Here is a 27,639-nt window from a genome sequence, read left to right on the forward strand (position 1 = left end):
AAAAAATAAAATAACTTTAAAAATAGAAATGAAAATATTGGTGCTAGGAGTGGGCGGGTTTGAAATGAAAAATTATGAATTACAAAACAAAAAATTTAAAATTTAATGAAAAAATGTAGAAATGAATTGATTGAAAAAAATAAGAAATTTCTAATAGCTTTTGACTACAATTGTAAATTAAAGCAAATACAAATGCAAATACAAATGCTTTAGTGCAACCACATTATTTACGAAGCCATCATATAAAGTTTTAAAACAAATTAATAAATTTAATGCTATACTATTTATAATTCTTGGATCCTCAAAAATTGTGACTATAAAAACTCAAAATTCTTTAAAAGAAAGTTATTTTTTTAACAAAAATATACAGACTTGTGAATCAAAACGAAAACAAATTTTTAAAGATTTTTGATGAAGATCGCTAGTTAATCTATTAGAATTCTACCCAACACAGAAAGCCAAACACCAGTAACAATCTAAGCTGTACAACAGAATTTAAAATTATCCTCACCTTTTCTGAATCATAATACGTCAAAGTTCCATGTTCTAGAATACACCAACGCTTGTCAAAACCTGAAATTTCCCCAAAAAAATTAGTCATTTTGTGAATTTTGGGAAGAATTTTATTGAGGAATTTTATAATATATTAAAACAACAAATGTCCAAACTTTCTGCTCCTTATAAGACTAATAAAGACAAGCACTGAATGAGCAAAGCAGTCGGCAATTAATAAAATTTTGACATGACCCTTTTTTTGTTGAAGGAAGAGGAAATGGATTTATACATATATAAAAATTAGCAAAGGACCAGATGATAAATAGGATCCTTGTGAACCCAAGTTCTTGTAAAACTATTGTTATAGGTTAAGGACCAGATGGTAAACAGGATCCTTGTGAACCCAAGTTCTTGTAAAACTATTGTCATAGGTTAAGGACCAGATGGTAAACAGGCTCCTTGAGAACACAAGTTCTTGTAAAACTATTGTCATAGATTAAGGACCAGATGGTAAACATGATCCTTGAGAACACAAGTTCTTGTAAAACTATTGTCATAGATTAAGGACCAGATGGTAAACAGGCTCCTTGAGAACCCAAGTTCTTGCAAAACTATTGTTATAGGTTAAGGACCAGATGGTAAACAGGATCCTTGTGAACCCAAGTTCTTGTAAAACTATTGTCATAGGTTAAGGACCAGATGGTAAACAGGCTCCTTGAGAACACAAGTTCTTGTAAAACTATTGTCATAGATTAAGGACCAGATGGTAAACATGATCCTTGAGAACACAAGATCTTGTAAAACTATTGTCATAGATTAAGGACCAGATGGTAAACAGGCTCCTTGAGAACACAAGTTCTTGTAAAACTATTGTCATAGATTAAGGACCAGATGGTAAACAGGATCCTTGAGAACACAAGTTCTTGTAAAACTATTGTCATAGATTAAGGACCAGATGGTAAACAGGATCCTTGTGAACCCAAGTTCTTGTAAAACTATTGTCATAGATTAAGGACCAGATGGTAAACAGGCTCCTTGAGAACACAAGTTCTTGTAAAACTATTGTCATAGATTAAGGACCAGATGGTAAACATGATCCTTGAGAACACAAGTTCTTGTAAAACTATTGTCATAGATTAAGGACCAGATGGTAAACAGGCTCCTTGAGAACACAAGTTCTTGTAAAACTATTGTCATAAATTAAGGACCAGATGGTAAACATGATCCTTGAGAACACAAGTTCTTGTAAAACTATTGTCATAGATTAAGGACCAGATGGTAAACATGATCCTTGAGAACACAAGTTCTTGTAAAACTATTGTCATAGATTAAATACCAGATGGTAAACATGATCCTTGAGAACACAAGTTCTTGTAAAACTATTGTCATAGATTAAGGACCAGATGGTAAACAGGCTCCTTGAGAACACAAGTTCTTGTAAAACTATTGTCATAGATTAAGGACCAGATGGTAAACATGATCCTTGAGAACACAAGTTCTTGTAAAACTATTGTCATAGATTAAGGACCAGATGGTAAACAGGCTCCTTGAGAACACAAGTTCTTGTAAAACTATTGTCATAAATTAAGGACCAGATGGTAAATATGATCCTTGAGAACACAAGTTCTTGTAAAACTATTGTCATAGATTAAGGACCAGATGGTAAACATGATCCTTGAGAACACAAGTTCTTGTAAAACTATTGTCATAGATTAAGGACCAGATGGTAAACATGATCTTTGAGAACACAAGTTCTTGTAAAACTATTGTCATAGATTAAGGACCAGATGGTAAACATGATCCTTGAGAACACAAGTTCTTGTAAAACTATTGTCATAGATTAAGGACCAGATGGTAAACAGGCTCCTTGTGAACCCAAGTTCTTGTAAAACTATTGTCCTAGATTAAGGACCAGATGGTAAACATGATCCTTGAGAACACAAGTTCTTGTAAAGCTATTGTCATAGATTAAGGACCAGATGGTAAACATGATCAATGTTAGTATCCTTTTTAAATACGGATCTTTGTGTATTTTTTGTTTCTGTCAGATTACCTCTATCCAAGGTTTGTCAGATGTCTTACCTTTAAAATTGGGTCCAGTTTTTAATAAAAACCCTTGATGTCTGACATCTTCTCTTAATCTCCCCTGAAAATAACACAGATATCATAATAATAATAAGCTATCCAGATCCCTTTTCAGAATTAAAATTGTTAATAAGAATTGTTATTCCTGTAGTTCAACAGAAATGTGCAGTGGAAGTTTAAACTATCGTAACTTAACAATCACACAAGCAGTTTTTACAAATGATATCTTAATATCAGTGATAGCTACGCATAAGAGTCAAAATCAGCTGATAAAGTAAGTATTTATATAACTGTATCCCTTTCTATACAAATACTAAAAATAGTCTTAACTTACATCATCATTGTATTCTGAGGCCAACGTAGATTCTGAAAAAATAAATAATTTGATAAACTTACATCATCAAATCAAAAACAAATCAAGTTTTCCAAAAAAAAAAAACAAAAAAACCCACAAATAATTTAATCTGTATATGGAAACATATCTTTTTCTAAAATATATGAAGAAAAAAATCTCTAAACTGCGAACAATGAATACTCAGAGATTTAAAAGAATCTTCTGTTGTTGAGGTTCGAAAGTAAATCAAACATCACTTACCATCGCCACAATTCTGATAGAGAAACTCCACTTGTAGCCTTTCACCTGCTTTCTTAGCTAGTTGATACGCTGAAACAAACAACAAACCAAATAAATTATTATATTCGCTTCACACAGTTACTCCTTACCCATATCTCACTCTATGTCTATGATGTTAACAATCTGATGTAGTCAGGGGAAATAACTTGAAGATTATTTGATGAATTCTCCTCAAATTCGAACCTACCTGTCTCATCGTGTCCATAAGCATATAATACCTGAAAATATGAAATATCATTTAATGTTTTATTTTTATCAAAGACACAATTCTTTTGGTTTGAGACAAATTAAGGGATACTCTTGTGTATAAAGAGAAGAATGACCTTATTTTTCAAACTAAAAAAACAATCCAACACATCAGCCAATTTCATTTAAAAACACAATAACTAAAGAAAGTTTCCCAACAAATATTGACACAAAATTATATCGCAAATTGGGTTTTTAATTTGAAAAAAATAATTAACTTCTGCTTACATCAGCCCCTGAGAAAACTATTGCCATGGTTTCCAAAACATTATCTGATACTGCAGACTTTAAAAGTTCCTAAAAAAAAAACATTTTGAAATGTATAATTCTGTAATTCCATGGTTTCAAGAACTAGACATAGAAATAAATGAAACACAGTCTTCATCCTAATTTCATGCATTGCGGTGGGCAATGGGGAAATTTTGTGAGAACAGCATTACTAGCCTATTTGCTTTTGTTTTCTAAATGTCGAAACAAATCATTTTGTAAGTCAATGTTAAACCAACCTGATTCAGTATATGACTATCAGCGTACGCTGGATGCAGACGACAATATCGTTTATATTTATATTTATTCTGTATAAACTCTTTCCGTTTCTCAGATGTTGAATCTGGTTCTATTTTAAGTTCTGCTATTAATTCATGCTCCCAGAAATTATTGGCGTTGGCATTTCCAATAGCTTTCATTAACTGAAATAATCATGCAATACAAAGAAAATTTACAAAAATATAATTCAAAGAGATTGTAAAGAGACATTTGAAATTTTTTATGTGTATCAGGGACAATGATAGCATCGATTTACACTATTCCAATTTTCAGTCAAATGTTTGTGGTTCTAGAAAAAAGGGCAGGGACCTACCTCTATAAGACTGGGGGTCCAGACCCGGGTATCCATCCGTAATGAACGTATTTTAGAAACAGTATATTCAAACATACGATGTATACCAGCACATTTTTTACAAACCACAATACCAAGATTTATTGACGCCCAATGTGGATCTGAAAAAAAGATTTTTGGTAATTTAAGAAGATAACAAATTCGTTCTCAAGGTCAAACCTAATCGACAAGGTTAACAACTTAGGATCCTGTGCACCATCCATTCAAAATGCTTATAATATTTTTACAACAGTTACAACTTAGTTCTCCAGTATCCTGTCTTCCAGTCTCTTCTTGTCCAAACCTCTTTACTTTTGTCAAGAATTTTTCCAACTTGGTCAAACACCTTGGCAGTGGTCTTTCAGGATATCAGAAAAAATCTATATCACGAGAATGCTCAGAAGATCTAAGATGGTACTTACCAGTTGCTTCACAATCAGCACATATTTTATTACTTTCGTTTTCATAGACTTTCTCTAGTACGCTGTCGTCTGCTAGCCCTTCAGCTATAGCATCTTCCATTGCCATCTTCCATTGTTGACAATCTGTAGAATTATCAAACCCTAACCTACAAAATACATAATAATTCATTCAACCTATATGTTAGTTTAATGCGTTTTGTTAGACAAGGAAGTATATTAGTATGTTTTTCATGGTGTTAAAAAAAAAAGGGGGGGGGGGGTGACTGGAAGGTAGCGCAGTAACTAAGTTTTTTTTCGTCTATCAAACAAAAATTCTGTTTCCTTCTTTTTTTGTCACATTTACCTTGCCCTGGAAGAAATAAGACGTACCAAATCACGAACTAAAAGGTCATGTCCTAAATCCTAATACTATAAAATAATAATACTATTAAATCTTAATCTATGACAGTAAAGAAAGAAAACTTACATAAAGTGTCCATAATGTGTTGAAAGTTGAAGTTTGTTTTTACCATTGGAGGAATCCTTGACAGACGCTAGTTTCATCATGATCTCATGTATCGGAGAGTTTAATATATAATCCTAGAATATTTTACAAGGGCATGTGAAATTATACTAAATTAAATTCAGGTTAAATATTTGATATGATTTTGACATGTTGTTCAAAACACATCTAACCGACATTATCATAATATAGTTTTAATACGCATTCATATATAGTGTACAAATTAAAAATCAGATATCTTGGCAAGGATTAAATAGATTAGCAGCAGTGCTCAATCAGGGAAATTATGAAATGTTCATATCTAGTGCATAATCAAAAATCCAATATCTTGGCAAAGGATTTAGTAGATAAGCAGCAGTGTGCAATGAGGGAAACTATGACATGTTCATATCTAGTACACAAATAAAACATCCAATATCTCAGCAAAGGATTCAAATAGGCAACATCAAACAGTGCTCAGTGGGGCAAATCTATGTAATTTACACCAATGCTGCCAATATATATAGTGTAGATAATAAATTTTCAATTTCTTAGCAAAAGATATAAATAGACAACATCAAACAGTGCTCAATGATGCAAATTAATGTAATTTACATCACAGCTGCCAATATATAGAGTAGATAATAAATTTTCAATTTCTAAGCAAATATCATGCAGATAGGTAACACTATGCAGTGTGGAATGAGGGAAATTAATATCTTCTTACGTCTTTATTATGATAATAACACAGTCGACTCTCACTGATAGCTACAAAATATTTCTTTCCTCCACCATTCTCAAACTTTATAAAACCCTGAAGTAGAGAAAGACACAAGCAACTGTTAGATGTGGACAATGAGGAAAATTTTGTCAGGAAACTTCATTAGCTTAAACTTATCAATTTCTGTTACAAACTTTTCATGCAGTCTTAGTTTATCACTCAATATTATGGTGTCTGTATTTTGCCAACTTATTGATTTTTTTTTCGTACAGTCTAACTGCGTATTGTTTACAGTGAATGAGATTTTTCAGATTGACTTGAGGATAAGAAGAGGGTACTCATTATATATGTAGGCATACTATTTTCACAATGATAAAGTATATTAACCAGATAGAATAATAAGGGTAAAATGGGGCGCGTTATCTTCGCAATTATACGGTACTAGGTTTAAATGTAAACTGACCTCTTTGTCAGATTTTTTAGGTTCTATACAGCTGTTATCTGGAATCTGCAAAAAAAACAAAAAAACTTGAGTAACTTCTGTCATCTTTATTCTGTGGTTAATTAAATAAAGACACCTTAACCCCTGAAATTTCTCGTAAAAATGACCCACATTTTGGAGTGAATATTCTTCTCTATACATGGAAATTTCTATATAATAATTTTTTTTATATTTAACGATTTGCAAAATGCGATCCTGTAAAAATTATGTGTAAAAAATAGTGAGAGTGTATCTTTAACTGACCAATCAAGGAAATATCAAGCTACTATAAATACTCACTTCCTACTCCTTTATAGTGACATTATTAATATAGCTTAAAGAGACAGTGCTGAGAAACATAATCAAAATAAAAAACACTTACGGAACCATTACGCTGGTATATAGCTGCCATGATAGTTTGAGACCATTGTAAACACTCCTCTAAAATTAGAGAGCACTAGTTATAGAAAATATTAAAGGAACACAAAAATAACAAAGAAACAAAAATTGACTGCTTTGCAGTTTATTTCTTAATAAATATATAATTTCTTTATAAAGATGAGAGTGTTATTTTTGAAACAAGTAATGTAATAACGTACTAGTAATTGTTATCCATATAATTGTCTCTTGTTATTAATTCTCAACATTACTAAATGCCATTCAAGTTAGTTACTTCACAAATAACTTTGGTATAGTCAACTAAACATGATGAAAAATTGAAATGGCCAGCCTTCTTTATTTTGAATCTTCATGGATGTCAGTTGAATATTAAATATATGTTTTAAAAACAAAGACAACAAACTTCCTATCATGCTTCCTTTAACCCCTACAATCTTACTATCTCTTTTGTTATATATAATCCTTCATAATCCCATCTCCATCCCTTTCGCAGGGTTAAATTTCAACACCTTGGACTTGTATAGATTAAAGATGGTTTTCCTTATTTTTGAGTGTCAACTAAAGAAATTATTTGATTAATTGGTGTTTCTAATGAATTATCATGTACTCTTAATCATATCATTAATATGTTCTTATTGCATATAATTAATGTCCATGAATGAACAGTCTGGATAAACAAAAATAGATTTTGACCTTTCTTGATCGGTCACTCATTGGAATTCTACTGGTAATTCTCTTCTAATTTAGCTAATTATGAATTAATTATGGACACGTGAGACAAACTGTTATTTTTCCAAGACATTAGAACACCTCTACTTTCTATTCATATAAGTATTAGCATTTTCATTTTCATAAATAAAAATAAGGGAAGCCATCTTTAACAAGTATTAAATAATAAAGCTTGTTCTCTAATTCATATTACGCAATCTGATCTCTCTAAAATATACCAGTTGGGCTGTTAATGCGTCTTAAGAAATTGTAAGGTTTATATGACATCACTATCACAAAAGCTAATAGAAATATCTAAGGGCTTTTGCATTAGTAACATCATAAAACACTTAGTTATAGTGGAATTGCAGGAACCACAGACATCTGATTGAAAATTGGAATGGTGCAATTTGATGCTTTCAGTGTCCCTGATACACAACCGAATTTAGAATACCTTTTTACAATCTCTTTAAAACCATGCCCCCTTATCCATTAATATATGAGACCATAATTCATAAACATTGTCTTAAAATAGGTGAAAAAACTACAGTCACAACAAATAGTAACAAGTCACTTTAAATCTATATGAGTCATTACACTAGTATATAATGATGATATTAATTTTGATCTTAAAGGGAATATCAATCTAAAATTTATATATGATAAGCTAATAGACTAGGTTTTTGTCTCCCAAAATATTTAAATGTTTACAGCTTACCTTAGAATTATGTTCAACACACATAATATGATAGCATTTCTCACTAGACACTAAAGCAATGAGTCTTTTTACTTAAAGGGACATTCCACTTTTTTTTTAAATGTTTCTCTAATCAAAAGCGTTGTAAATTTTACCCCAAAATATTTCTAAAGTATGTTATTTATATCTATGTATTTTCTTGATCAAACTGAATTTGTTTTAAAAGGGTTGATTAAAAACGAAGAGTACTAATTGTTATTTAAGCAGTTTGACCTAGTTTTGGTGTTTGGCTTCATATTGGCTAGATATTATTAGTTTAATTCTTCAGAATATGTAGGAGATTATGAGTTTATTTAAGTCCGTACAGTAGTTTTCTAACAGCGTCCAAAAATCATAACAAACTTAAAAACCTTACGTAAAGTTTTTAAATATTTTTGGCGTTTAAAAATTAACAGCTGGATTGTTTTAGTTAAAACTTTCAGATAAGTTAAAGAGCACATTTCTCTAGATTTTGGTGTATAGTTTTCACTAATTTAAGTAAAAAAAATGTTCGACCTACAAAAAATGGGGAATGTCCCTTTAAATCTGACTAAATAAAAATGACTATAAGAATTTGTCTTGAGTATGGAATTTCAATTGAGGGTCGACAGAGTATAATATAAGTGATTATATATAATATATGACTTACCCAGTTTATCTGCTGCGAAATGAAAGACTCTATCTTTAATACTGGTAACAAGTTTAAATTTAAAGCGCGATGTGTCGTCAGTCTGAAATTTTCAATAAATTATATGAATGACTCGTCAAAAACATAGTGCTATACAATTCACAGATTACAAGCATTGAAGATATTACTTTATTTATGCAACATATGCATACAGTAGGTCTACATCAATAACATTAAGCCAACCAGAAGAACCTCATAGCCATGTGCAATGATGGAAATTTTGCCAGGACAGCAATATTGGGGTCTTGGTTCAAGGGGCTTTCGTAAATAAGACCTTATCCTGATCTGTGTCCAGATTGAATGCTGGATATTAAGGTTAGCAGGCAAACTTCTAACTCATTGAGTCCCAACAACTCCCACACCAACAGCAGGAAACCAGAAGGTATTGTACACCTGTGCCAGGAGTAAACCCTAGATCTCCACTGTGCCATCCTAGCTACCCATGATAGAATATGGAATTATCAGTTTTAAACATCTTAATCAGCAGTTATCTTACCTTAACATCATTGACAACATCACTAATACAAGTTAATGGTATAATCCTCTTAGATACTTGACTCTAGAAAAAACAAATAAACAAATGAATTAATAAGTAAATAAAGAGCAACTCTACAATAAATGAATAATGAAATGAAGAAAAAAATATAAATAAATAAATATTGACTGAAGAAAAAAATAAATATTGACTTTAGAATGAATGAATAAATAGATAGATAGATAGATAGATAGATAGATAGATAGATAGATAGATAGATAGATAGATAGATAGATAGATAGATAGATAGATAGATAGGTATAAATAAATAAATAAATAAATAAATAAATAAATAACGTACCTTATTATTGACGTAGTATCTAAGATCTGTTCCGTTAAAAACAACCCAACGTTTTCTCCATCCTTTATTAGCATTTACTCTGAAAATAATTTAATATAAATATTACGATATTTCAATAAATCATTTTTAACTTTAAAACATTTAAAATGTATAATATGTAATTTCTGACAGAGGTTATATGCCTCCTGAAATTTGTAGGTTTACAATTTCTGGCCGTTTTAAGAACACACAATTCAGCATCTGTTGTAACAACCAAGACAGAAATACTTGCCAAATTGTTCTCTAAATTTCCACTTTCAGTTTTTAACCAATTCCAATATCTGAGCAAAATATTGAAAAAACAAAAAATAAGAATTTAATATAAAAATCTACTTACCCTCCTTGTTTGTATAAATATCCACATTTTTCATTCTTTGGTGACTGAAATAACAAAATAACACAGTATAAATAACACACAAAATAACACACAAAATAACACAGTATAATAACACACAAAATAACACACAAAATAACATACAAAATAACACACAAAATAACATACAAAATAACACAAAATAACACTCAAAATTCTCAAAATAACACAAAAAATGACACAGTATAATAACACACAAAATAACACACAATAAATTTCATATATATGCAAATCCTATTAAAAAAATTTAATGCATATAAGTTTGGAAATGGTTGAAATTTTTTGGCATATTTTGAAGAAATTTGAAGGAAGGAATGAAGAGAAAAACAACCAAATATTTATATTATTTTACCTTTTTTTCTATTGCATTGTGAATAAATTATAAATATTTTATTTGAACAAATACTCTTCAGTTTCCTTATAAAATAGGGAACTTCAATTTTCAGTTACCCAGTAGACAGAACCTGATCATGATTTAGGACAGATTTCTTCTGAGTTGGACATGCTTGTGAATTACAAATTACAAACAAATAATATCAAGGTGTTGAATAGTGATATTGTATAGTGAAACAGAATTCCAATATGTATCACAATGTGTTTTCATGAAGCATTGCTATCATGTTGATGTACAGCGTTTTTGTGATAGAAGTAGTATTTTAAGCTAGTGTATACAGAGAACATAGTTTTGTTTTGCATCTTAACCAAAAATGTAATTTTTTTTCAAATTTTTGATGATTTTGTTAAGATATTACGACCACAAATTAGCCTTATTATGTCATGATCAAAACTGATTATGGGATATGCATGCAGCAATGAAGACTTTGACAACAGTATTCCTTTAAAGGGTTCAAAGGTCATCGTCATAGTTTGAGTCATCAATTCATGGGTATTCAGAATTATTTAAGTTCCGAATTTAAAATGATGAATTGTCTTTTTTTGAGACCTACATAGAAAAAGACATATTTCAGAATAGAAAGTGAAATTTCTATGATTATGCTTACTTACTCCGTCGATAACTCGAATAAAATAGGGGAGATAACACATTTTAGATATAGAACGATAGCGAGAACTTTCTTCTCCATTTAGACAGTTTAAATAATCCATTGTTAATCTTCACAAAACACTTTTTATTATCCTTATTTTGTAAGTCAATTAAAAATTATCCAATTTGAAAACCGATCTCTTATCCTTTGGGACCCTCGAAAAATCTCTCTCATTCCTTATTTCCTTAAAATAACATAGTTGACATCATAGATTACATTTGTCTTATTATTTCAAATATTCTTCCCTTTTTTACACCTATAAATCATCATTTTCATAATAACTCACATAAGATGGAAATCGCAACCTGGACTAATTCGAAAGCTTTGTATATGTTGCTCACAATTCATATATCCTTATATGGAGTTCATCCATTTTGAAAATCTCACCAAAACGTCACCATCTAAAGCACAATAAGAATCCAAAATTTCTAAAAATTATAATCCTTTAAGTTTTAAATTCCCAACTTCCACAAATTAATTTTCTAATCCAAAAACAATTAAAACACACAAAGACAGCATTCAATATTCTCAAATCCAAAACACATTTCAGCCATCTTGAATGGTCACCCAGAAAAAAGGCAAGACCAAATATTTTTCATGATGACTAAATCCAATTGGAATGTATTTCATAAAAATACAAAATTCAAAAAAACTGGTCCAATTTGATCAAAATAACAACACACAAATAAATAAACAAAAATATTTCCAAAAATGTGCAGAAATTGTCACAAAAAATCTGTCAAAAGTGACGAAAGAGGTCTTCCTGGACATTCAGATCTCAGCTTCTCATCGTGTTTTCTTACAAAATGATGAATATCCTCCCAGATGAAACTTGACAAATTAATTAAAACTGATCAGTTAATTAATAATTATCAGTCACCAACTTCCTTAACGACGAGATGTTTAACCGTCTGCCATCTTTAACAGCTTTTTATATTTATGGCTTTTAATAAATCAATTAAAGTGAACTCTCTAAAAGGGAAGTCCCTTATAGTCTGTATCGTGGATACTTTGATGTTTGTATCACTTCAACATCCTGGATGATTAGAGATGTTTTTCAAGTCCATTTCTAAATGCGGCATGTTATGTCCAACATTAAAAGATGACCCAATTTTTATACAAATTGCATTGCTGAATTCGTTTTTTTGGGCATGGAAAAAGTTAAAATTGTAAGTATTTTCAAATTTTATTTTAATTTTAAAAATTGTAGAAGTTTTATAGCAAGTGATTTAAAATATGAAATATCATTTAAGATGATCTAGTCAGATATGACTGGTTAATACAATCTAATGATATAATATCACTGACAACTTTAGTGAATTCATAAAAAACTTCTTGAAAGATTTTCTCAAAGAAAGCATCATTTTTCAGAACCAGTTAGACATGACCGGCAAATTAAATTGAATAAATCTAAAAATAAGCCTTGCAACATTTCAAATCATGAAGCAAAGTTTTCATAAATCAACTCAAACATGACTAGAAATTTTAACCAAATCACCCCAAACCTTTGAACCTTTAAAAATTTCCAAAATTGATTTATCATGAATTAGTAATAGAGACATAAGATATTTTTAACGAGGTCAAAGGTCACCAGTATCAATTAATATGCTTACTAATTATGGACCTAACAATAAGGTCGTTAAAAGCTGAATCATTTAATATATGGTCTCTACATTTCTTAAATATTTAACTGTACATTCATTTCATAAATTTTTAAATTTCTAAAAAGCCTAAAGCTGTGAATTGTTGCTACTATTTATAACATGTTTAACTCATTTCAGCATGTCTGAATCAAATCCTTATGCCACAGCCAGTGCTTTCGAAAGTACTTATAACTAAGCTAAAGTAGTCAATGTGCCATGCAACATTTTGGCAAATATCATTACTAAATCAAGCAGTGCTTCCAATGTTTTCAAATTTTAAAATGTCTACATAATGACTGTAATATAGCGTGTTGGTTTTCTAAATGGCTAGGTATCATTACAAATTATATTAACGAAGTACTAACAAGAACGAAACTGCCTTCCTTTTCTAATAGATAGTTAACCTACAAACAATTATCAGTAAGTTTATATATAATATATGAAATAGGTAGGGGAGAGGTCCAAAAAGTCAAAATTGGAATTCTGTTATCTGTTAATTTGGATACAGGTTTATCTGCTGTTAAACCAATCCTCCATAAGAATTGGAAGTAATATAAGTGTTTGTAGAGTCTTGCTCAAAAGTTGTCTATGCCTGTGGGGAGGGGCAATATGGGGAGAGAATGGGGGAGGGGCAATATGGGGAGAGAATGAGGGAGGGGCAATATGGGGAGAGATTTGGGGAGGGGCAAAATGGGGAGAGAATGGGGGAGGGGCAATATGAGGAGAGAATGGGGGAGGGGCAATATGGGGAGAGAATGGGGGAAGGGCAAAATGGGGAGAGAATGGGGGAGGGGCAATATGGGGAGAGAATGGGGGAGGGGCAATATGGGGAGAGAATGGGGGAGGGGCAAAATGGGGAGAGAATGGGGGAGGGGCAATATGAGGGGTATGGATTTCTGTTGACTATAATATCACTTTAAGAGATTGATGAAAAAGAAAAGTCAAGAAAGAAGTTATTTAAGAAAAGGTAAAAAGATTGGTTGAAGAGGTGTGCCGGTTGAAAAAATTATATATTCTAAATAAGAATAGGGGCAGGGGTAAACAAGTTGGTAAAAATTTGACCTACCGTAGGATTTCTAGTAATTAGGGGAACTCTGGGTAGAGATGTATTGTAAGGCTCTTCTGAATCAGTATCACTGCAATCACTATCTCCTATAATATAGAATGAATGAATGAATGAGTGGATGAGTGGATGAGTGGATGAGTGAATGAATGAATGAATGAATGAATGAATGAATGAATGAGTGGATGGATGAATGAATGAATGAATGAATGAATGAATGAATGAATGAATGAATGAATGAATGAATGAATGAATGAATGAATTAATGAATGAACACAATGAATAAAAAAAGATTGGAACACAAGAAGGAAAGATATGAACACAATGAAATGAACACAATAAAATGAACACAGTGAAAGGTATGAATGAAATGAAATGATATGAACACAATATAAAGGAATGTATTAAACACAATGAAAAAAATGATATGAACACAATGAACATTACCAGGCTGCAGGTTCCAAAAGCTGATAATCTTTACAATTTTTCACAGAATAAAAGACCCTCCTACATATTTTTATTTTTCGACTGCCTTATCTAAGGGTACAATATAATATAAACAGGAAATATAGATAAAATTAAGCTGGTAAATTAAAAATAATTGGTGCTGTGTATGGCCTCTGATAGTTTTGACACTTGAAATTTAATTCTCTCAAAATTAGTACAAGTTCAGCCACAATCCTTCCTGAACAATAGTAATAACTGTAATTTACGGTCAATGAGGGACCTAGTTTATCAATTCCTTTTTCTGAACACCTGGAATCATTTAAAACCTGGGTTCTCAACCTCACAATTGTAAATGAAATGAAATGAAATGGAATTGTATGTCCTTTATTTCTAACGAACCATTGTTAAATGAAATGAAATGGAGTTCAAAATCATTCGCTTTTAAGCAGTTTTTATAAAAATGTAATAAAATGGAGTTGTATGACATTTATGTCAATGTCAAATGAAATGAAATGGAGTTTAACATTTGATTTTGACCAGCAATTATGAAATCAAAAGGACTTTTTAAATTCTTTGATTTTGACCAGCCATTGTAAAATGAAATGAAATGGAATTAAACAAGTTTTTCTAACCAGCCATTTTGAAATAAAAATGAATCTTATGTCATGCGTTTCTGATCAGCCATTGTAAATTTCATCTTTACCTGATGATAGAAACGAACTACAGGTATCACTTCCATCACTGGATGTAGACATGATTACTAGGTCTTCTTCACAATAATCCATTTACAGTAGGTAGAACATCAATAGTCTCTATCATTTACTCTTTTAACATAGGAGTTATCCAGTAAGAAATATTGTCTTTAAGCTAAGTTATTTTGAACAGTTTTTCACTTATCCTGCACGAGAATTTTCTCAAGTTCAAAGAATTGCCAAATTTCAACAGAAAACATAAGCGTCTTTATAAAATGTTTATTAGCGGTCTAGCTCTTTCTGGAATTTTTCAATATACATTTGAACACAGTATATCTCTAAAAATCATACCAAAATACAACAAAAGATACCTCAAATCATACCAAAATACAACAAAAGATACTTAAAATCATACGAAAATACAACAAAAGATACTTAAAATCATACGAAAATACAACAAAAGATCTTAAAATCATACCAAAATACAACAAAAGATCCTTCAAATCATACGGAAATACAACAAAAGATCCTTCAAATCATACGGAAATACAATAAGAGATACTTCAAATCATACGGAAAAATATAAACACAGTTCCTTCAAATCATACCAAAAGAACAACAAATCCTCAGGTATGAATTCCAACATGCAGAAATGAATTTTCTTTCTGAATTCACACAATGTCTTCTCTAACACTATCCATACAATATCAACTTGCCCTGTGCACAATAATAATATTGTAAAACACAATAGATAATTCATAGTGCACTCTTGTCACTTTCTATTTAAAGATACCACTCTCATTCACATGCACGTCAAATTTACTGTTTCAATTTTTCTGAATGCCATTTTTTGACTGGTAAATCCACTTGCCCGTAGAATAAACATGAAACCAATTAATCTGACATCTATGTGTATATAGATAGATTTGTATCATTATAAAATTCAGTCAGACGTAGGTGAGTCTTGCAATTCCACAAAAACTAAGTGCTTTATGGCATCACTAACATAGAGGCTGTTGATAACCTTAAGGCTTTGCCCTGGCTACATCATATCGTTCTTAGTTTTAGAGAAATTGCAGGAACCCCAGACATCTGATTGAAAATTGAAATGGTGCAATTCAATGCTATCAGTGTCCCTGATACACATACAAAAATTGCAACCGCTTTACAATCCCTTTAATTAGATGCAAGTCTAAAACTGAATATACAAAGACCATAAACAAAAGAAAATAGATCTACATAAACTACGAACTGTCTCTTTAATATAAGGCTATAACAAACATGTATTTTTACCTGCCTAGTAAAATGTAATCACAGGTAAATTGTCATATAACTTCCTGCTTAGTATCTATATCATATATTTATATTATTAACTAGTAATCTTATAACATTACTAATATAATCTTTAATAGATCAATATTCTCACATATACAGTAATTTCTTTTTATTTTTTTTGCTAAAACTTGAGGCACCAGGTATGGTATCCATTCTAGGATTACCAGACAGTAGAAATGATTACAAGTATATCAATGGCAGCTGCAGAACTTTCAATTGAGAGGGTCCACTGCCAAAATTTTTCGAAAATCCATTCTAGGGGAGGTCAGCTGCAGGAGGGGAAATTTTTCAAGTATGATTACATTTTACAAAGAAAAACGTTTCCTGCCAGAATATTGTAATTTTAGGCCACATTCCTCAATATTGCTTCAATATAAAAATGGATTTTCTGTGTAAAAAATAACTTCTATCTCATGTCCAAACCTTCAGTCCAAATTCTGAAATTCTGAAACTTATGTTAAACATCATCTCAAAAGCCCATGATCAAATTTTACTGACAAAGAGATATTCTGAGAATTACTGGCATATACCTTCAAAAATACTCTATCACATTCACCTGTTGTTAAACTACTGAGTTTGAAATTCCCCCTGGAGATGTTTATTAGTCTCCCTTAACCATTCTGTATTCCCTACCCAGGCTCCTCAACTATTAATTCACAGAGGCTCCACTGTTCCATACATCATTTATCACCAAATAATTATCCTTATCACTAAACTAGCTCATAAAATTTCTCTCATTTTCTAATGTCTGAATTTCTCATTTTGAATGTGCTTTAACAATTCTTAATTTTGATTTTAATTTCCTCCATGCCGTGTTATCAAAGCTGAACTTTAAGGATAATAAATCTAGTTGATAACACGTTAAAATCTGATAAGAACGTGGCATGGTAGGTATAGTAAGATAAGATAGACAACTTGGGTTAATAGAATATTCTGTCCAGTCTAGATATTACACACATTCAGGTGCAATTGAAAACATGAACACGAGCAGGCGACTTATTTTTCAGGTAGAATAACTTAAAGAGATTGTAAAGAGGTTTTTAAGTTCTTTATGTGTATCGATGAAACTGAAAGCATCAATTTCCACCATTCCAATTTTCATTTAGATGTCTGTGGTTCCTGCAATTCCACTAAAGTTAAGTGTCTGATGCTGTCACAAATTGCAAAATATGCTTGTATCACATAAGGCCGTACCTGATTTGTGACATCATTAAATATGCAGTTTAAATGGATTTTCAGGAACCACAGACGTCTGGTTGAAAATTGGAATGGTGCACGTTGATAATATCAGTGTCCCTGATACATATAAAAAATTTAGTAAACCTCTTTACATTCTCTTTTAATTATGAACACAATATCAAGTTTATCTTAATTATTACTACTTATTTTACCGGAAATCCCCAAAAAAAGACTTGCAAAGCAATGGAAAGGAACAGAATAAAGAAATCCCCAAAACCACAATATAAACTTTTCTCTTTTCTTACTCACTGAAAATACAGCACACACATAATATATTCCAAAATATACTGAAGTTAAAAGAAACTTGTCCTTTGAAAACACACCAATATTCTCCGGAAAAGATTCAAAATCACAGTAAAGCATTAAAGACTACATCTCCCTCTCCATGTAATTTAAAAACATCTCTCTGAGATATAGATTTTGGGGTAAAATACCAAATAAAAACCTCATAAACTGACACTCAAATTCCAAGAAATTGTTGAAAATTCCCACCATTTCTCCAGACAAGTACAACAGGATTTGTTAAAACCATTATGACATATTAACATTCAAGATGAAATATAACACCGGTAATTAAATAATTAAAATTTGACAATTAATTAATTTGCACTCAGTGTCTAATTGTTTTTTCTCATTAAAACATAAACACAAATCTAAACAATATTCAGAAGATATTTCCGCATTATATTCAAAACATACACATGCAGTGAAGTATATCTTTAGGTAGAATATAGAGCAATTGAAACAAGAATCACACTACTGATCTATTTTCAGCCTTTGTCCCTACTGAAATTGGTCAAGAAATTATTCTTGTGTTTACATTTTAAAACGAGTTCGGAACGTTTGTTTAAAGACTATGCTTAGGGGCATTAATGATGGAAAGCTTGAGGATTCTTGATTCATATGTCATATCTGCCAGTCATTTCCAACTTGAGCTCTAATTAAGATTTTATGGGCAATCTGCCTTGGTTTTCAATCTGTATTTTGATACTAATTAACATTATAACAGAGGTTTGATTTAGACTCTGATAGGGTAGCAACTGAAGAATGAATGAATGAAAGAAAAAAATTAAGAAGATGAATGAATGAAATGAATGAATAAATGAATTTGAGCATGAAAGAATATCATCAAGAATAAATGAATGAATGAATGAATGTAATAAAGAAAGAATGCAAGAATGAATGAATGAATGAATGAATATAATAATGAATAAATGAATGAAAGAAAGAAAATAAGACAAACAAATGGATGAATGAAATGAGTGAAATGAAAACATAAACAAAGAATATAATATAAAAAAAAACAAAATACATATTTGACATTAATATCTGCAATGCTTCAAAAGTTTTCTTATTAAAATTTAAATGAAGAACCAAACTATATTTACCACCGCCTCGTCTTGCATAAAATCTACGTCTAATAACGCTATCCAGAGTAAATCCAAATGCACGACTTTTAGCCATCTTGTGCTAAGATTATCAAAATCCAAGATGTCTACCCCTTCCTTCCCTGTTGAGATCAAATCTGACAAAATATCCATTGTTAAACTCTGGCAATCAGCCCTTTTTCAACACTTTGCCAACATTTTAATTCAGATAATTTTTGGATATCGATTAGTATGATTTGAGTTGTGTCCCTTGTATTGGCATAGCAACAGTCAAAGGGAAGGAGGACATATAAATGGAGTTCAACAGTTCTGTGATTAATGGGTCAAAGAGAAGTGGATTGATGAAGGAAGGTTTTGTTTCCAAATGAATGCAGGGTGGAGAGGTATGAGGTTATAGCAGTTTTTTGTTCAAATGTTGGGAGCCGAAAACGCACATTGTTTCCTCATCAGAGTCATTCAACTGTTAGTTGTGGATCTGTACTTAAGTATTGGTAAAGTGTGTTAAAAGAAATACTTATACCAGAAGCACTGGCCTAGGTTAAATTATTTATGTTTACTGGTAAGTAAAGCCAATATTCGTTCATATTTTTCTAAATAATTTCTTTTCAAAAGTTGCACAATTTTCTCTTAACTCCAAATCTGAATTCATTAGCTTACTAAGAGGGCTAAGAAGGCCTAGAAACAGTGAACTCACCTGTGCTTTCCAGAGTTTTAGAAGCTTCGGCGAATTCTGACCCCAAATTCTTTGGAGTACCTCTTTTAGATGCAGGTGGAGGCGGGACATTACTTAATGATATTCGATTGAACCAGTCACTGGATGCTGATTGGTCAGAAACATTATCACTGTCCAATCCAAATGGATCAAATTTCGACTTCTCGTCATAGGAGGCAGACGATTCAGAAGTAGAATTTGTACCAAACGGATCCCAAGATGCTAATTCCTTTGTTAAACTTTGTTCAGTTGTTGAACCAGAAGGCCTATTGAAATTTTCACAAACAGTGGCAAAATCAGAATATTTGAAAGGATCATCTTGAAACAATTCCATTTTCGGGGTTTGAAATCCTTTGAACACATCAGAGTCTTGTCGCTCTACAGGATCATGACCAACGTAAGATGTTGGTTCGTCACTGGATTCAGTTAACGTTGGTTTGAGTTTTGAATCTGGTGTCTCTGGTCTATATTTGGCATTGATGTTATCTGGTATGTTCACAGGCTCTGGAACCGGGCTTCTCGATTTGACAGATCTTGGCACACCTGGAGCAGGTCTGCTAGGAGTTAGCTGTGGGCTGGATGAGTTTCCACAAGGAACAGGACTGGACGATTTCGATCCTTTGTTTATTTCATGTAAAAGTCTTGGTGGAACAGGGGGTGCATTGAATATTTCTTGAGATGATGTCAAAGGCGCTGGAACATTTGGTAATGGCGGAGGCTCTGCAGTTGGCATGCTGGATCTATTTGGAAGAGGGGGAGGTGGAAAATGAGGGGGTGGGGTCACATATACAGCATTTGGATCAAGATATGCATATTCTCCCCAGATTTCAGGGGTTGCCTTTGGTTTTTCTGGAATTTTAGGCACATCCATATCAGATACTGTGGTTTTGTTCGGGACGAATTCCAAGGTCAGCGGGGAGTCGCGATTGGGTGAAAATGACATCAGACTGTCGTCAATTACATCATCTGTAGAACTCTCGCGTTTATCCCGAGATTCTTTTTCTTGTGTTTTCGCCACCCAGATAGCTTCATAAATCACCTCTTCTGTATTGACGGAAAATCTATCAGATGTTTCAGCAGTTATGATTGGCTCTCTGATGGAAGCGGACGGAGAAATTGCATCTTGGGAGTTATCTGAAATTGCGTCAGATCGTTTGAAGGGATGCTTTTCTCTTCTCACGCTCGTGTTTTCTGATTGTTTATTTCTGACAGTCTCTTTTGTTCTGGCCTCTTTTTTCTTTTCCAGATTTGAATCGATCATGTTTTCGAAGTCGTCTGCGTCTGGGAAGCTGGAGCCGAGAGAATTGATGTACATAGATAAACTCTGGTCAGGACGATTGACAGATAACGTCTGCTTATTCAAATCTAACGATAATCTTTGCTCATCACTTCCAATCTTTTCCATTTTTCTGGTAAGTGCATCAATTTCATCAGAAGTTGTTCTTGTAGTACCAGTAGTAGTTTGAATTTCATGCTCTTCCTTGACACTTTTCAAAAAATCTGAAAGTCTTTCTGGTTTGAGGTCAAAGGTATTCTCAAATTTTAAAGATGTCACATCTGGACTCTCATTTGCATAAGTGATTGGCGGTGAGAAGGGGAAAATGTCTGTGGAAGACTGTCTTGAGCGTTCGACATCACTCCCAGGTTGTGAGCAAGGCTTCGGAACCGGCACATCATTATCAAATAAATAGGCTGAGCTTGAACCAGTGTCATGCTTTTCATTAGGAATATCAGTTGAGCTAAAATATTCAGACGTCTGATTTAAATATATTCGTTCCTGCTCTTCGACATTATAAACCCCTGACGTCCTTGAGATTGATGACCTTACAGAAATTGCTTCCGATGACCTTAAGGTTGATCCACTTGTCGACTCGGAATTGTTTAAGTACATCGGCAATGAAAACCTTTCAGTATAAGGCTGTGGTTTTGAATTTTCAGTATTTGGAATGTCATTTGGTTCATTTGCATAGATAGCCTCAGAGGGTTCAGCAGAAGGTAGGTTTGAACTAGGTTCAGCAGAAGGTAGGTTTGAACTAGGTTCAGCAGAAGGCACGTTTGAACTGGGTTCAGCAGAAGGCACGTTTGAATACACAGAATTTGTTTGCTTGAAAGGTGTATTTTCGTACACCTTATCACTATCGATATCAGTTTCTAACGGATTATGTTGACCTCCTTCATTTGCATAAATAGCCTCCTTGACTGTTTCCGATTTGGGATTATCGTAAACGGATGACTCAAGCTCCACACTTGCACTCAAAACCTCTGAATTTAAATCAGAACTTGCGCTTAAATCCAGACAACTAAGATCTGTAGTGGATGCACTTCCTATTGATGTGGCACTAGTCCTTGACCTTGGTGTAGGTCGTGGTTTTGTTGGACTGACAATTGGTGATTGTTTCATGGAAGGTTTCGAGCGTGGTTTGGGAATTGGTTTTGGGCTAACATTCTCTATGCTACTAGACAGAAAGTCCTTGCTTTCTTTTACAGAAGATTGTTTAATTTTGGGAGGTAATGAAGGAGGAGTAGATGATTCCATCTCACCCTCAGGAACATTTGATGCCATTCTTGAGCTTTCTGTCACGTACTATTCACCATTATATCCATAAAATTCCTGCTGTCAAGTCTGAACCAAATTTAAGTTATCTTCATAACCTGAAATTACAAAAAAAAAGGGATAAGATCAGTAGGTCTACAAAGCTAATCAGAAATCATGGAATATACAGTGAACTCAACCATCTAAAGCTCTAATCAGACATGACTGGTAAATTCAGCCAAACTGGAAGGCCAGAGATCTAGTAAAACATAGCTGGTAAAACTGGTAAATATAGACAAATCAACAGTTTAGAGCTCTAGTCAGGCATGACTGGTAAATTTAGCTAAATTAGAAATCTAGAGATCTAGTCAGACATGACCGGTAAATACAGTCAAATTAACAACCTAGAGCTCTAGTCAGACATGACTAGTATTTATAGCTCTAGTCAGACATGACTAGAATTTATAGCTCTTGTCAGACATGACTAGAATTTATAGCTCTAGTCAGACATGACTAGTATTTATAGCTCTAGTCAGACATGACTAGAATTTATAGCTCTTGTCAGACATGACTAGAATTTATAGCTCTAGTCAGACATGACTAGTATTTATAGCTCTAGTCAGACATGACTAGAATTTATAGCTCTTGTCAGACATGACTAGAATTTTTAGCTCTAGTCAGACATAACTGGTAAATATAGTTAATTCAATAGCTTAGAAGTCGAATTAGACATGACTGGTAGATACAGCCAAATTAACAGCCCTGTCCTTCATTAATCTAACTCCAAGCTTCACATAGAACTATATATGAACATAATAGAGAGATGACAGTTATATGCCAAGTTGTGACAACCACAGTTATTATGACGTGTCAATCAAAACTATTTTACTATATGTATAGGACTGTTATTCACATTCAATAGTAACTACAAATTTTACACAACTTAAAGAATGTAGAATATGCTACAAAAGTAATAGTGTTAACAACTCACTGCTGAAATTTGAGCCTTCAAATAAATGTGTCTAGTACAGCATTATAATAAACAGTTAAAATAACAACACATCTTTTCCTTTTTTTTCTAAACATTATTATGAAAAGGATTTGGAAACAGGCTTTCCCCTATATAACAACTCTCTGCTCTTGTATTTTCTTGATACTTCACCATAAACAGTAAAGATATACCGGTAAATAGATTTAGAAAGTAAAGTTTTTACTTTGAGGTATATTTGAAGAAATTATATGATTTTTGTGCATTTCTAGTACTTCTGTAGACTATTTACATATTTCCAAAACTCAAACCATCCCCCGAAAATGGCCTTAGTAAAGATGTTTATGTTACTGAAATCGCCACTACAGGTGTGGGAGACTATGATGTCAACACTAGTCCAGGTGTTAACATCTTTTTTTACTAAACCAATATGATGTAACTTTACACTGTGGGTATATCATCACCGAGAAGACTTGGCTATTTTTACTGATATTTACTTTTTATCTTCTTGTTACAAATATTCTATATAGCCTGCCTCTTCGACCAGTTTCTCCAGACTTTAGTCTTAGAAATTCTTAGCAATTATTAGTTCACTGTGACATAATGTTGCACACCAGTGACACTAGACTATTTTTACTGACAAATATTTACTTTTTATCTTCTTGTTACAAATATCCCACATAGCCTCGCCTGTCTGTCCAGTTTCAGTTATGAAATGGACATACTACGGTTTTAGAAATCATATTTTCACCAACAAAGTGTGACATAACTCCTGCAGTGACACTAAATCACCAGGCACATCCATAGTTAACATATCTAGGTATCTATAACATAAACCTTGTTTTATCATAAATCTTTACTTTGTGACCTAGGCCAGTGCTTTCATGAGACTAAGTTTTCATCACCTAACCATCTAACACCAGGCTATTTTTACTGATAAATATAAAGTTTTTACTTTTGTTACAAATTTTTCGTTTAGCCTCGCCTATCTGTCAGTTTTCGTAATGAAATGGACTTCAAATATTGGATACTTTCGTCATAAAAATACTTGACAGTTTGTTAACCATTGAAAATTTGATGACCACATCTAACTAAATTTGAACTCGTTTGGTGATTTAGTTATATTTCTTTAATTATCATTAAAATATACTACTTATCATTGATATTTCCTGAATTATCCTTCATTTTTATATTTTTTATTTTTAACTTAGCTGCAGAATACTTCAGCTAGCCAAGCCTGGTCAAAAATTAAATGTCACCTTTGACCTTTATCTACCCAGGTCATCCAGGTGAGATTACAGGTAATCTTAATTAACTATATGAAAATAGAATTATAACATCCCTGGGGGTTCAGGTTGGGGTGTTGATATCCCCAGGGCACTCCACATTCGTTGCTTTCCCCATTTAATTTGTCCTTTATCTTATAATAGGGAGATAAAGCTGTCTAAATATTTGCTTAACCACCTGATAGAGATCAATTTCAGCTATCTATATCCCTTTTCAGAATAAAAGATTGACTTTCAGTTCAACTACAATTCAATAAAAATCTGGAAATTAATAGTGACGTCATTTTCAGACTGTATTCGACATTCTGCAGATATTACCAATACTATGAGGAGTTTCCGAGTTTGATCCTGGGAGTGATAACCTTTTGTATACTTTAATCCATTATTATGACTTCCAATCGTATTCACACATCCAGAACCTCGCTTATAACGCAAACAATAACAAGATAGCATTGCGTCACTGCTTAAAATAGTCACCTTGATGTCCTTAATGCCTCCTTATTCAATCCCACTAGCTCAATGTTTTTACCATTCTGTTCTCCTATGTTTTAACTAACCTGTTATCCATCCTGTTGTCCTATGTTTTAACTATCCTGTTATCCTATGTTTTAACTATCCTGTTATCCTATGTTTTAACTAACCTGTTATCCATCCTGTTATCCTATGTTTTAACTAACCTGGTATCCTATGTTTTAACTATCCTGTTATCCTATGTTTTAACTATCCTATTATCCTATGTTTTAACTATCCAGTTATCCTATGTTTTAACTAACCTGGTATCCTATGTTTTAACTATCCTGTTATCCTATGTTTTAACTAACCTGTTATCCTATGTTTTAACTATCCTGTTATCCTATGTTTTAACTAACCTGTTATCCTATGTTTTAAGTATCTATAAAAGTTATGAGAAATTCTATGTCCTATTTAACAATGTCGACTCTATAAATCAATAATATATTGAATTTAATTCTCCTCACCAGGTTTAAATAATTTTATCATAACCTAAATACACTTTTACTATGAATAATTTTATAACGGAAAGAAAAAAAGAGAAGAAACAACCATTTTGTACATGTGCTTTGATAATATTGACCCTCATTGAAAGGCAGATCAGGAAATATCTAAAATAATCATCAAGCAATTCAGTCTTTTAGAATTGAAAAGATTAAAGGGATTGTAATGAGGTTTTCTAAATTTTTTAAACATATTGGGAACATTGATAGCATCCAATTGCACCATTCCTATTTTCAGTGAGACGTCTGTGGTTCCTGCACTTCCACTTAAACTAAGTATTTGATGATGTCACTAATCGCGGAATTTGCTTTACCACATACTTAAAACCCTTCATGATTAATGATGTTATCAAACACATAGTTTTAGTATAATTGCAGGACCCACAGACGTCAGAATGAAAATTGGAATGGTGCAAATTGATGCCATCAGTGTCTCAGATAAACATAAAAAATTTAGAAAACCTTCTTACAATCCCTTTAAGATTACTGATGATATCTGCATAAGCCAAAATATTATAAAAATTTGTTGTACAAATGACTCACAAAAGGATGTGTCATGGTTCAAAAACACTAAACCTTCTTTTTCTCCATGTGCAAAATGAAAGTAAAAATATTTGTAAATTTTCAATCACATAAGATCTACAATTCTGCCGGACAAAACATCCAAAATGCATGGAGGCAAATGACTTCCAAATTTATTTCAATGATCAGTGCAAAGATGTAACATAGTTAAAAAATATTAAACCCTTTTTAACTCCATGTGCAAAATAAAAGTAAGAATATTTATAAACATTAGACAATCTTGCTTCACTTGAACATCCAAAATGCATGGAAGCAAATGCTAATCCATCTTTTACTCCATGTGCTGGTAGATCTCACTCAAACTTCCTATACAAAATGAAAGTAGAAATATTTCCTATTGAATAGTTAAATGTAAACCAGGAAACTGTATTATCATTTAAGTAGAACTTCAAAAACAATAGCTCTACTTATCATTTTCCTATAGCACTTCAAGTGATTCTGATTTTAGACGAAATATCATTAAAAAACTATACAAAATTATACTTATCTAATAATATTATATACAAAGCTAGGCTAAGTCAAAATTTTTTTTTAGGTTCTGTTTTAATATTTCTATATCGCTCTACATTTGATATATTATTATTATTATATATTAGCTCATTTTATTTAGACAAAACCAAGCAATTGTTATAGCATATACTGGGGCCTGAAAAACAGAGCCACTGATAGCATCCATTTGTACTGGTACCCTTCCAATTTTCAGACATCTATGGTTCTTATAATACCTTTGATGCTTTTAAACTGGCTGGCAAATACAACCAAATCAGCAGCCCTGTTTCTATAATGACAGGAACCACAGACATCTGACTAAAAATTGCAATGATGCAAATACAAGCCATAAGAAAGCCCCAAAGAATCAAAAGTCTATAAACCTCTATACAATTCCTATAATGCTCAAAACTGGCTGGCAAATACAACCAAATCAGCATCCCTGTTTTCTATGCTATGATATAAGAGGAAATATCTGAATAAATCTGTTTATTTGACTGGTGAAGTACTGGTAATTAGTTTAACATAGTTCTCTTCACTTCCTGAATAAAGTCAGTACCCGTACATCTAGTTTAAAAATCAAGAATTATTTTCTCCTAGTGTTCCCCTTACAATGTGCAATGAGGGTAAATTTGTCAAGACAGCGGTATAATATATTTTAACAGATACTCTCTTAAAGAAGCACTAGGAGGTCACAAGTAGGGACTCTGGATTTCAGATTGCAGCGGAATAATAGCCTAGGCCTACTCTTTTTTTTATTTCCAACTGTCAAGATACGTGGCCGGACTGCATCAAACAAGTCTTCAGTTTATTGACCAATTCAAATGACTAAATGCTTTTCCACGTCAGCCCCTTCCGATCTGCATCACTGACAATGGGACCCTGGATTGAAAAATCCAAAGATATTATCTCAACCAATGGCACATTCAAACCTTGGACCTTTAAGTCAGCAAGCAAGTGAATCA

At 32.3% G+C, this 27,639-nt stretch overlaps 3 protein-coding genes across 3 annotated transcripts in view; 1 reads left to right on the forward strand and 2 right to left on the reverse strand.

The window, feature by feature from the left end:
* The window catches only part of LOTGIDRAFT_165061 (hypothetical protein), a gene marked incomplete at both ends in the record, with an annotated part of 23,380 nt that extends 12,055 nt beyond the window's left edge, over positions 1-11,325 (reverse strand). Inside the window, 19 exons of the mRNA XM_009061579.1 lie at positions 512-573; positions 2,578-2,641; positions 2,915-2,946; positions 3,176-3,244; positions 3,402-3,432; positions 3,689-3,757; positions 3,967-4,149; positions 4,320-4,459; positions 4,760-4,905; positions 5,226-5,338; positions 5,968-6,054; positions 6,425-6,469; positions 6,825-6,899; positions 8,268-8,338; positions 8,935-9,016; positions 9,470-9,532; positions 9,810-9,888; positions 10,186-10,229; positions 11,227-11,325. Coding sequence (XP_009059827.1) covers positions 512-573; positions 2,578-2,641; positions 2,915-2,946; positions 3,176-3,244; positions 3,402-3,432; positions 3,689-3,757; positions 3,967-4,149; positions 4,320-4,459; positions 4,760-4,905; positions 5,226-5,338; positions 5,968-6,054; positions 6,425-6,469; positions 6,825-6,899; positions 8,268-8,338; positions 8,935-9,016; positions 9,470-9,532; positions 9,810-9,888; positions 10,186-10,229; positions 11,227-11,325 — 1,554 coding nt within the window. The remainder of the gene's footprint in view (positions 1-511; positions 574-2,577; positions 2,642-2,914; positions 2,947-3,175; positions 3,245-3,401; positions 3,433-3,688; positions 3,758-3,966; positions 4,150-4,319; positions 4,460-4,759; positions 4,906-5,225; positions 5,339-5,967; positions 6,055-6,424; positions 6,470-6,824; positions 6,900-8,267; positions 8,339-8,934; positions 9,017-9,469; positions 9,533-9,809; positions 9,889-10,185; positions 10,230-11,226) is intronic.
* Positions 11,326-17,201: 5,876 nt separating this feature from the next.
* Positions 17,202-22,346, reverse strand: LOTGIDRAFT_165062 (hypothetical protein; the record flags this gene model as incomplete). Its single annotated transcript, XM_009061580.1, has 2 exons — positions 17,202-17,386; positions 19,766-22,346. The coding sequence occupies 2 exons, from the start codon at positions 22,344-22,346 to the stop codon at positions 17,202-17,204; spliced, it is 2,766 nt and encodes a 921-aa protein (XP_009059828.1).
* Positions 22,347-25,114: 2,768 nt separating this feature from the next.
* Positions 25,115-25,543, forward strand: LOTGIDRAFT_125137 (hypothetical protein; the record flags this gene model as incomplete). Its single annotated transcript, XM_009061581.1, has 1 exon — positions 25,115-25,543. A coding segment is annotated over one exon (429 nt), but the record flags the coding sequence as incomplete, so codon positions are not given.
* Positions 25,544-27,639: the final 2,096 nt, after the last annotated feature.

This window comes from Lottia gigantea, assembly GCF_000327385.1.
Source record: "Lottia gigantea unplaced genomic scaffold LOTGIsca_49, whole genome shotgun sequence".
In the NCBI taxonomy this organism is placed as follows: Eukaryota; Metazoa; Mollusca; class Gastropoda; family Lottiidae; genus Lottia; species Lottia gigantea.